The sequence below is a fragment of the Rhodamnia argentea genome, chromosome 3 (assembly GCF_020921035.1).
Source record: "Rhodamnia argentea isolate NSW1041297 chromosome 3, ASM2092103v1, whole genome shotgun sequence".
Lineage (NCBI taxonomy): Eukaryota > Viridiplantae > Streptophyta > Magnoliopsida > Myrtales > Myrtaceae > Rhodamnia > Rhodamnia argentea.
In genome coordinates, this window is record NC_063152.1 from 9890883 (window position 1) to 9902426 (window position 11544).

Here is an 11544-nt window from a genome sequence, read left to right on the forward strand (position 1 = left end):
GTACCGACAAAATTGTCTGCACATTCTTTTTGTTTCTTACTTACCGGAATCCAATAAAATCTAATTACAATTTTTTTTTTTTTTTGTGTTCCCATTGCTTCTTAACCAACCTGAACTCTTAACCATCCCGGCTAAAACTAACCCCAAACAAAAAGTGGGGGGGAAAAGCCAGGGTCAAAGGGAAAATGCTCCGTGCCACGTGGCGCTCTCCTCCAACGCTGGATAAGGTCTCCGCCTTTTGCTCAAAACGCGTCGTGGCTGTGCGGAAAGCAATATTAGACTTTGATCCCATCGCCATCGGCCAATCCCCAACTCCCACTCGTATCCAACAAAAATCAAATCTCAAGATTTATTGATTTATTTTTAATTATTTATATGCATTCCCTAATCAAGTAATATTTCCTTTTGGCCACTTCACCAAACCCATTTTAGATTCAATAGAATCCTCACTTTCCCTAATTTTTTTTTAATTTTTCAGTGACATGGGAGCATTATTATTATTATTATTATTATTATTATTATTATTACCTAATCGATTATGGATGCACAACTCGACTTATATTCGTAAAATCAATTTTCCCGTACTAATTTTTGATTGTTTAGTAGCATTTTAATATAATCAAGTAACGGGGGGCATCGTAAATTTAAATTCTTTTTTCCCTCTTGCCCACTTTACGAAACCCATTCGTAGATTCAATGGGATCGCACGATATTCTTAATCTATATTTTAATTATTAACAATACAACAATATTTTCTAATTTGTGTAAGGATGCAGTAATATTCCCTAATGGCGTGAGGATGTAAAACTCTACATGTACTTGTAAAATGATTTTAAATTTTCGATGCTTTATAATATTCCCTAATCGGTGCGGTTAGATTACCCTTTTCTTTCTTGCCGCTCCACGAAAATTGGAAAAATTTCAAATAAACACATGGAGTTCTCTAATATTTCAAATAAGAGCCTGAAATAAATATTATTTCAAATGTATTATTTATTTTAAGAAATGTCTTGATCAAGGGCATTTTCGTCCTTTCATTTTCCTTTCTCCCACCAACACGTGACACGCGACTACATATGGATTGCATGTCGATGAGTGTCGGGGAGTTTCGGGTTTTCCTAGACCCGAACCGAGTAAAGCTTGGGGTATTGCTTAAATTAATTCTTTTGTATTATCGTAAATTGAATTGTTATTATTATATTGGCGTGTATTATCATCGTTGCCGTCACCATTCGCGAGTGCTGTTTTCTGACCTTTCGCCATCTGGATCTAGGGTTTCTAATTTTTCGCCGTTTTTTCTGGACAGAGGAGGGCAGATTTCCTTCTCCTTCGTCGTCGTCTTCTTCGTCTTCGGCTTCGAACTACCTCCACCAAACCCTAACACAGAACATCGTCGCCTCCCGCTTTCTCTTTTGCTGGTTCAAAGAACAAGAAAGTTGTGACCACCGATCAATCAATCAAATCAAATCGACCCCCCTCTCAGTCTTCTTCTTGACGATCCCTTAGCACCGGTTGTTTGACGCAGCAGAGAAAAAAATTTTAGGGTTTGGAGCCCTTTTTCTTGTCTTTTTTTGGTCTTTCTACCCACATCTGGCGTCTACTATCGTCGAAATCGCTCACCGATCTAAGCAATTTGCAAAAGGGAACACGCACACGAGAAAAGGGCCAACCTAATTTTTGATTTTCCCCCGATTGGATCGGTCTTCCGTTTTGACCTTTTCTTTCGTTCATTTAAAAAGACAAAATCAGATCGGCAAGGCCTTAAAAAGGGTGTTTGTGGTTTGATTCGATCTTGATCGATTGATGATTATTAAAGGGACGGACGGACGGACTGAAGGAGGGATTTTTACCGATTGATTGAGCCCGATTTGGTCTGGGAGAAACATGTACAAATCAGTGGTGTTTCATGGGGAGGAGTTGTTGGGGGAGGTAGAGATTTATCTGCAACAGCTGAACAGAGATGGAGGAGAAGAAGAGAGTTGTTACCAGAGTAGAAAGGAGAAGGCCAAAATGGTGGAGAATGTGGTGAAGGAGAGAGTCAGGATTGATCACCTGTCTCTGCCCAGTGAGAGGTGCCCTCCACTTGCAGTGCTTCACACCGTTGCTGCTAGTGGGATTTGCTTCAAAATGGAGTCCAAATCCTCCCTGTCACGAGACTCGGCGCTCTCCCTTTTGCACTCCTCCTGTACCAGAGACAGCAAGGTATATCAGCACACAACCATAAACTTCAGGAACACCCAGATAATTCAACAAGAAAACTTTGAAAAAAAGGAAAGAAACAGAAGGGAAATACCCAGAAAGATTGAGAGCTTAGGACACATGAATTGGCAATCAAGGAGACCCTTTAATTTTACTATGGACTGTGGACAAATTACTGAGGACGAATTAGATGACATGCACGTTATTTTCTATTTTCGAGAAGTTGAGGGAACTCCCAGAATGCATGGGCTTCTAAGTTTTCCAGATTTGTTCTTAACTTCTGGGGACAAGGTTTCATTTGATTGACAGTTGTGCACAAAACTTCGAACTTTATTCCTGTTCCTAGTATAGAAATCTGTCTTGATTGACTTAAAGCCTCGTCCCTCGGCTTGCTGAAGTTGGAGAGCTGTAACGAGACTTCAATGATGCTAGAACTATGCCATTTGATATTAATGACTGATTTCTACTTGTATTTGACATGGACGTGGTCTGGAAGCTGCTGTTTCTGTTGATGCATGTTAGCGGATGTCAGTAAATGATTTGACTGCGATGTTGCAGCATTTTACCATGTACTGTAGGTGTCTGGACTTGTTGATATCTCAAAAGTTGAAGAAATGTTGGGATTTGGATGTTGTTGGTCTTATGAACAAGGTGATTTCTAGCATGAAATCTCACAATCGATCTCTAAGGCCAATCCATTAAATTTAGTTGAACATGTGGAGTTGTGTTGGGGTGAACATGCAAGCATATATTGGATAGAATTTACCTGCAAGCAGAATTGCACTGAATCGCTACCATTAACCCACCTCACTTTTACAGTCATTTGTACAAGAATCAGAAGTGGACACCCATGCAAACAGAACCTCACCTTGAATAAGGCTCTGAGGAGAGCTTGCTGTAGAGAAACTCATGAAGAACCTGATCTCTGTCATGTTTGATGCTTGATATTAATTTTTTTTTTTTGGTCGAATTTGACGCTTGATATGAGTTTCCTTGAATACTGATGTTTTTATTTTCAATATTAATTTTCAGACTGCAGTGATGCCACTTGGAGAAGAGGAACTTCACTTGGTTGCCATGTACTCCCGAAATGGTGATGGAAGACATCCATGCTTTTGGGGGTTTTGTGTCCCGTCGGGACTTTATAGTTCTTGTCTTGTCATGCTTAATCTGAGGTGTCTTGGGATTGTATTTGACCTTGATGAAACACTCATTGTTGCAAATACCATGCGATCCTTCGAGGATAGGATTGAGGCTCTCCAACGCAAAATAAATACCGAGTCAGATCCGCAACGGATTTCTGGTATGATTGCAGAGGTGAAGAGGTATCAGGACGATAAGACGATTCTTAAGCAGTATGTCGACAATGATCAGGTTGTTGAGAATGGAAAAGTGATCAAAGTTCAGTATGAGAGTGTCCCCGCGTTATCTGACAACACCCCACCTTTTGTTCGTCCGCTTATACGGCTGCCAGAGAAAAATATTATTCTGACCCGCATTAATCCGCTGGTATGCATGTAATGCTGAGCAGTGCTTGTGCCTGTCCACTGATGTGTGTCTCTAATTTATGTTTCGTGCATATTTTATATGTTAGTTTGTGGGATTTTCATTGTTCTCTTTTAAAGAAATGTGTATAGAGATTTTCTGCAATATTGACTCGACGTTGCAGCTAGTATTTAGTTCTTTGAGGAGGCTGCCGTGTACCATACCAGCATTGTTTTTGCAATATTAATGTTTTCTCCATGCAGATTCGCGATACAAGTGTTCTTGTAAGGTTGAGACCTGCATGGGAGGAACTTCGGAGTTACTTAACTGCTAGAGGGCGCAAGCGCTTTGAGGTTTATGTTTGCACTATGGCTGAAAGAGATTATGCTTTGGAAATGTGGAGGCTTCTTGATCCAGAGTCAAACTTGATACAGTCAAAAGAAGTTCTGGAGCGCATTGTGTGTGTTAAGTCTGGTTAGTTACTTAAGTTTGTTACATCTCCTATCTCCTTCATCCGGCTTATGAAGCTCTATATTTGATGAATAGCCTTTCATTTTCAGATTTTTGGGAGAATATGAATAGCCTTGTGTTGATAGACGTAGTTTTAATATGTTTGGGTGGTTCCATCATAGAGCATACTGATTTTTTTTTTCTCTCTTCATCTGTTGATGTACAGGTTCAAGGAAATCACTGTTTGATGTGTTTCAAAATGGGATATGCCATCCAAAAATGGCGTTGGTGATTGATGACCGTTTGAAAGTTTGGGATGAGAAAGACCAACCTCGAGTTCATGTTGTTCCTGCATTTGCCCCATATTATGCTCCCCAAGCTGAGGTACAAGAATGAAGTTTCTCTGCTGCTTGAAATTGTGGATGTGCTAAGACATATTTGGCCTTGCAAGTTGAAGAGTTTTCTTGATCCTGTCTGATCTGCATTCATCATAATTTTTCGTCCTCTCTGTTTTACAGGCAAATAGTGCTGTTCCAGTATTGTGTGTTGCAAGAAATGTTGCTTGTAATGTTAGAGGTGGCTTTTTCAAGTAAGTTAGCAAGACCTTTGTGGACATTTTTTCTGTACTATGCATGGATTTGCTTATCCTATGATATTTTCGGTATAACTAGGGTTTAAATTTAATATTTGGAACAGAGAATTTGACGAGGGTCTTCTACAAAGAATTTCAGAAGTTGCATATGAAGATGACACAAGAGATATCCCTTCTCCTCCTGACGTGAGCAACTATTTAGTTTCTGAGGTTAGTTGTGATGGTCATCTCATAGGCTAAATACTATTCAAATACTGGTTGCGTAGCTCTGTCTTTTTGCACAATTTGCTCACCACAATTGAAGCAAACTATTTCAGGATGACACTTCTGCCTTGAATGGAAATAAAGATCCACTTTCTTCGGACGGAATGGCAGGTGCTGAGGTCGAAAGAACATTGAAGGTACATAATGTCTTTCATGAGGTTAACATGTAAAGTTGCATAGTATTTTTTGTTGCTTATTAGAGAGGATGTCATTAATGAGTGCCCCAGGGGCACCGGTTAAGCAACTACTCAAGGAAATTTTATAATATTCAACGTACTGGTTGCCCTCGTGGATGCACAATCAATGCAAGCTGAATTATTTGTAGTGAAGTACACTTAACAAGTGTCTGGGGGAACTCGATAGCAAGACCCGACTAATAATAAGAAAAAATAAATAAATTGGTGTTTCCCTGCTTGTGCTAGCTTATGTTACTTGATGAGTTTCAGGCTGAGAGCCAACTTTTTGATAGCTTGTGGGAGCAGATCATCTCAACGATTTCATATCAAAATGTGGATGCTTTTGTTTTCGTCTTTTATGTTCATAGATTATCTGCATTTGGATTTTTTAAGTTCAGCCTAGTGACATCAATGTTGTCATGCAGGATGTAATTCCAGCTTCAATCGTGTCTTCAGCAATTACTAATTTGGATCCAAGGATACTTGTGTCTCTTCAGAATGCACTTGCATCTTCCGCAAGCACAATACCTTTGTCGACATCTCAGACAACAGCTTCTGCCTTTCCCAATATGCAGTTTCCTGAAGCTACCTCATTAGTTAAAAAATTTGGCCAGGCTAGTCCTGCAGAGCAGAGCATGCAGAGTTCGCCTGCTAGGGAAGAGGGTGAGGTGCCAGAGTCGGAATTAGATCCTGACACCAGGAGGCGGCTGCTCATATTGCAACACGGGCAAGATAATAGGGATCAAGTTCCTGGCGATCCTCCATTTCCTGTGAGACCTCCAATTCAAGTATCTGCTCCAAGGGCGCAGTCACATGGAACCTGGTTTCCGGTGGAAGAAGAGATGAGTCCTAGGCGACTAACCAGATCAGTTCCGAAAGAATATCCATTAGATTCTGAAATGCATATTGACAAGCATCGACCTCATCATCCGTCCCTTTTTCCCAATGTGGAGAATTCCATTCCTCCTGAAAGAACTGTTCATGAAAGTCATAGATTGCCAAAAGAGGTGAATATGGAATATGATTTGGTTGGATGATTCAAATCTGCTAAGTAGAATTTAGTAGTGAAGGTTATGCATTTGACCTCCTTTTTTTTCAGGGACATGGTAGAGATGACAGACTAAAGCTAAACTATTCTTTTTCCACTTATCATTCTATCTCTGGTGAGTTACAGCTTATTTCATGGGGTCCTTCATCGAAAACTATCTTGGACATAAAGTGGTGTTTTTCTAGTTTTTATAACATTGCTTATGGAGTTTGGTGGGGCCTGTAACATTTGTCAAAGTTCTTGTGTGATATGAATGTTCTGTAAGACATTATTAACTTGTTCTTGCACGGGGTAGGAGCCGTGGTGTTGCGACCTTTTGACAGTGGTTAGGTCAATGCCCTGGTGATAATTTTACTAGTCTGCGTTTGCCAATGGTCCTAAAGATTTCAATTGTCAGTTTTTGTATAACATGACAGAAATGTAGGAGTTTTGAATGTGAATATCATCTCCGTGGCTTACATACAACATGCCCAGTCAAGTGCGGCTCTTTGTGTTGCTATTTTGGTTTTTCTTGGATTAATATACTGTTATTATTTTTTATACAATATCAGTAGTTTTGTTATGTAGATTTATGTTCTCATTGCTGATTGACTTGAAGGTGAGGAAAATTCTTTGAGTCGCACATCAACAACTGGTCGAGATTTCGACTCTGAATCGGGGCGACCCATACCAACTAGAGAAGCTCCAGCTGTTGTTTTACAGGAAATTGCAATGAAGTGTGGAGCAAAGGTAATTAGAAAATTCTTTATTGTTGAGGTTAAATTGTAATTCGCTTTTCTGTAGTCCTTGATCTATTAAAATTTCATTTGTTCATTTGAACAAAAATTTGCAGGTGGAGTTCAGACAGGCTTTGCTTCCAAGCATGGATCTGCAGTTTTCTATAGAGGTACTTCATCACTAGGAATGGTGCTTGAGAATATTTACTTCTACTCTCCACGTTTCTCACCTCATTGGATTTACAACTGAATTATCTACATTGTGTATAAGTCCCTCAGCCATAACATGCTTAGTTAAGTATATTTAAGCACACGCTACTTATGAAAAAATGTATATTTAAGAACACTCTACAAATTGATTTCTTTTGTAGGCTTGGTTTGCGGGAGAGCAGGTTGGCAAAGGGATTGGTAGAACAAGAAGAGAAGCCCAACACGAGGCTGCTGAAGGTTCACTGAGGCATTTGGCTGGTGAGATGCTCTATTTCAGCGTCTTGTTTACTGCCCTGTCTGGGATCTCTTTGACTGATTAATCTCGATGGTTATTAGAAATGGTATTATAAGAAATATGTCGGTAGTCATTGAGAAACAAGGTGTTCTCTAGTATATCTCATTGATTTTCTGTCAGATGTAAGCATCTTTGAATGTCGTTGACATGACTTACAGAGGTCGGATACTTAGAAACAACCTAAAATGAAGTTCTACCTCCTGGTTTATCTTGCAGATTGACAATTGGAATTCTTGGTAAAATGAGATTACCATTACTTGTTTAATTAAGCATTTTTTAATATTTTTACTGCTATAATATGATATTGGACAATTCTATTGAATTGTATGAGATTAGCTGAATTATATTACTCAGCATGTCATAATGAAGTTGACTACTGTAACTGACATCCAACATGTGTTTGCCTGTAAAAACGCATGCAGAATAATTTACCATCATTTTAGTAGGTCAGTGTCATAAATTGAATTGTAAGGTGAGGTGGGATAGTTCTATTTTTATGTGTTTTTACTGGCCGGAATTTTTGTTTATTATGTTATTTTTTGGGGCGGGGGAAGAGAAGGGATAAACATGGCCAGAAAACGTCAAGGTTATGATATCTGCCAAATGTAATCCTTAGTGCATGATGGACTATGTATATCTGCTAGGAGAAATTGCTGAAAATTTTCAGGCATGAATGGGCTGTTCTTTGTGTTACTAATGTCAGAAAGAAGGTTCTTTTGGTTCCCTATAGGATCAGCCTTCATTTTACTCCTCGATCCTTATTTTCATCCTTTTTGGTGGGAAGTTAGTTGGAGATTTCCATAAATCCTTATATCCTTTTACATAGTACATAAATTGGTAGCTGCTTGAAAAACCATCTTTTTCATGAATCTAGGTACTACAGTATTGTTTAAGCTGTAATCCGGAGTTCTGCAGTGCCAGTTTCAGTTGGCGACGAAATAGTTTAGGGTCTAGCTTTATTTTGGGCCAAAGTGTCAAAAGATCAGAATGTGGAAGTTTGCTGCTCCTCTACTATGCATCTAAAAAAGAAAAAATATTCCTCTACCGTGTGTCACCTACTAGATGAAGAAGTTAGTGATTGCTTCGTCATTTATGCTCAACTTTAATGCAGTAGGAGCATTGATATGTTCTAGGACTTGTTTGGACCCCAGAGTGTCTGGCATGTTCCCTTCATTTTTTGTTGTTATGCTTATAGATAACTGCTGAATAAACAGGCCCGAGGAAAATGCATGATAACTAAGATGTTTATGCCTTTTCTATGAAACACACTGTAAATGTTGAATAAAAAACTAATTATGAACAATTGCTCTTGAAATCTTGAGGTTATTTTTTGCAGAACCATCAGAAAAAACTCAGTATGTCTGGCTTCTTTGGAGCTTGAGTGTGTTGAACTTTTTTAATTTCCATCTCCTTGAGTTTTTCAAGTAAAGTACTATTGGTCTAGCATTTCCTGGGAAAATTCATAGTTCTTAGCATTTTTCACAACTACTATGTCGTGGATGGAAATACTAAGAATTGATTTTCTATGCAGTTTATTGACTTTTTACAATATTATTTTGCAGATATGTACATGATGAAGCGGGCAAAGTCCGATCCTGCTTCCAGACAAGCAGATGGAAATCGGCTATCACCAGCAAGTGAGAATGGATATTTCGGCAGTGTTTACTCTTTTGGGAATCAGCCGTTGCCCAAAGAGGATCCTGTTCCTTATGCTACTACAGTCGAGCCATCAAGATTTCCAGACCCGAGATTTGAGGGCCCCAAAAATTCAATGGGCTCTGTTTCCGCCCTTAAAGAATTGGTGAGAAATTCAGTAACCTGTTCAATCTTTTCGTCTATAAATCAAAGCATGATTTGCGTGTCCACTTAACAAGAACCATTCCTTTTCCTTTTGGTAATCAGTGCATGATGGAGGGTCTTGGTGTGGTCTTCCAAGCGCCACCACATCTGACAACAAATGCCATGCAGAATAAGGAGGTTCATGTGGAGGTTGAGCAAATGCAATTTTGATACTCTGACATCCTAACTTTGTGAAATTTAGAGCATTGATTTACTTCTTCATGTTGAATTCCTTGTTAACTAAAAGTCAATAGAGTAATAAAAGCCCGGTTTTAGTGAATCAGACTCTTGACTCGAGGAAATTCATTTCTGACACTTTGAACTATATTATTATTTGATTGGCTTCATTGTGGTCGTCTTGAGGAGAATGTGTCTCATTTTTCAAGGCCTTTTTCAAGAACTGTATGATTTTCTGGAACCAGAAAGACCTATGGGATCGTTTTGTGACGCATCCTTGGTTCTATTGGTGAACGACTAATATTCTTTTCTCCTCTATTGTCAACTTTCAGGTCAAAATCGAGGGGCAGGTTTTGGGGACGGGAATTGGCTTGACATGGGATGAAGCTGAGATACAAGTAACTTCTTCCTACAGAGTTCAATATATTTGACAATATTATTTCAAGCATAGGAGATGCAGATTATCTTTTCCAGGCTCTCTGAAGCACTCTTATCTCTTTTCTTAGGCTGCTGAGAGGGCTCTTGGATCGTTAAGGCCAATGCTCGGTCAATTAACTCCAAAACGTCCTGGCTCCCCCAGGTCAGTGATTTCACATGTGGCCAATCTTAACCAGAATTTTGTCTTACCTTTTGAAAAAACGAATAAAGCCAATGCTAATTTAGTAAAGGGTAGATTGCCCTATCTGGTGCTTTAGAACTTCTGATCTGCGATGCTTGCTTGGAAACTTATTGCTATCCCCGCAAGAATGAACTGCAGTTTTTCTCTTAAGTTCCCTACCACCCTTCTTTTGGCCATCTCTTCCCCCCGTATTTTTATTGGTACACTTTTTAGGCACTTAATTTTGCGTGATTAACAAAATTAAAACAAGGGAGCTGTGGTGTCTCTCTCTTTCTCTACGAGTGATTGGTATTAAATGCTCTTGGTGTTTAAAGTTTTGTCTAAACATGGGTTTCTTGCCATCTAACTAATTTCTCCTCTGTTTATCAAAATGAATGTCACTAATTCGATGTTGTTGAAAAGATTGTTGCAAGGGATACCGAGTAAACGACTCAAGTCGGACTTCCCGAGAGTTTTGCCACGGATGCCCTCTTCAGCCAGATACCCCAAGAATGCCCCTGCTGTTCCCTAGCAGTTTGAGTCAGAAGTTCATTTTTCTTGCTCTTTATCCAGGCCTTTCTCGGTTGTCATGTGGAGTAGTCCGAGATACTGAATCGCAGGGTCATGTTTCGTATCGACAACTAACAATATGTCCGGGCAAAAATGTTCCATGTTGATCTGACGACTTTGAGGGCGTTCATTTTCAGAAGAGTAGATCGAACCTGAGACTGCCTCACGACTCGAGCCATCATTTTGTCGGCAGGATTCTGGTCTCTGGTGTAAATCAATTACTTTGTTGCGCTGTGCGCCTTTACTACACAAGGCAAACCCACGAAATTGTGCACGGCTCAACAAGCTGCTGCGGATCGAAAGCTGCTTCCGCTCGATGGCTCAGGGTGGCTCGAGGATGTTACCAGCTAACTGATAGCGTTAACTGTGCTTCCATTAACTGTTTTCCTTTTTTTTGTCCAGCTCAGTGGCCCGTGAGATACGGAGATTATGGTAATTGTAGAGCTGCCATTCGGCACAGCAATGTAACAATTCGGTGTATCGTGGTTGATTCTTTGAGCAATGAAATCTGTACAATTTGATTGCTTGAGGGTTGTGTGCACCCTGCTGACGTTTCTCTGTTCTCCGTAGCCGATGGAGAACACACTTGAGACGCACAATCTTGCAGGAAATGTAGATTTTCTTATACTCAGTATGGTAAAATATGAAGCAATGCTCATCCGTGGAGTGGAAAGTTCAATCGAAAGTTTAATCCTACGACACCGACAGTGGCTGCACTTTTTGGCGCCATAATTTTCCATACGATCATTGAAGCATAAAAAACTTTTAGAAATTTAGGCGGCATAAATTTATTATTAAATCATATGATAGAAAATTGCTGATGAAATTTAAGTGATTCTATAAAGTTATGTTACGTCGCTTAAATAATTGCTTGAAAACTTATGATACCAAAGTAAGCGCTCGAAAGTTATGATCTCGTATGAGT

At 39.5% G+C, this 11544-nt stretch overlaps 1 protein-coding gene across 3 annotated transcripts; it reads left to right on the forward strand.

The window, feature by feature from the left end:
* Positions 1-1224: 1224 nt before the first annotated feature.
* Positions 1225-11145, forward strand: LOC115750347 (RNA polymerase II C-terminal domain phosphatase-like 1). Of its 3 annotated transcripts, none has more exons than XM_048276448.1 (17): positions 1225-2202; positions 3232-3708; positions 3948-4158; positions 4361-4518; positions 4653-4723; positions 4831-4936; positions 5044-5148; positions 5592-6173; positions 6266-6329; positions 6813-6943; positions 7047-7100; positions 7302-7398; positions 8998-9236; positions 9338-9424; positions 9784-9849; positions 9958-10031; positions 10473-11145. In XM_048276448.1, the coding sequence occupies exons 1-17, from the start codon at positions 1885-1887 to the stop codon at positions 10579-10581; spliced, it is 2949 nt and encodes a 982-aa protein (XP_048132405.1). In that variant the 5' UTR covers positions 1225-1884; the 3' UTR covers positions 10582-11145. The 3 variants fall into 3 exon arrangements, with proteins under 3 accessions (XP_048132405.1, XP_030543494.1, XP_048132406.1); XM_030687634.2 differs by having other exon boundaries at positions 5044-5127; XM_048276449.1 differs by lacking the exons at positions 8998-9236; positions 9338-9424; positions 9784-9849; positions 9958-10031; positions 10473-11145 and adding an exon at positions 8772-8878.
* The last annotated feature ends 399 nt before the right edge of the window (positions 11146-11544 follow it).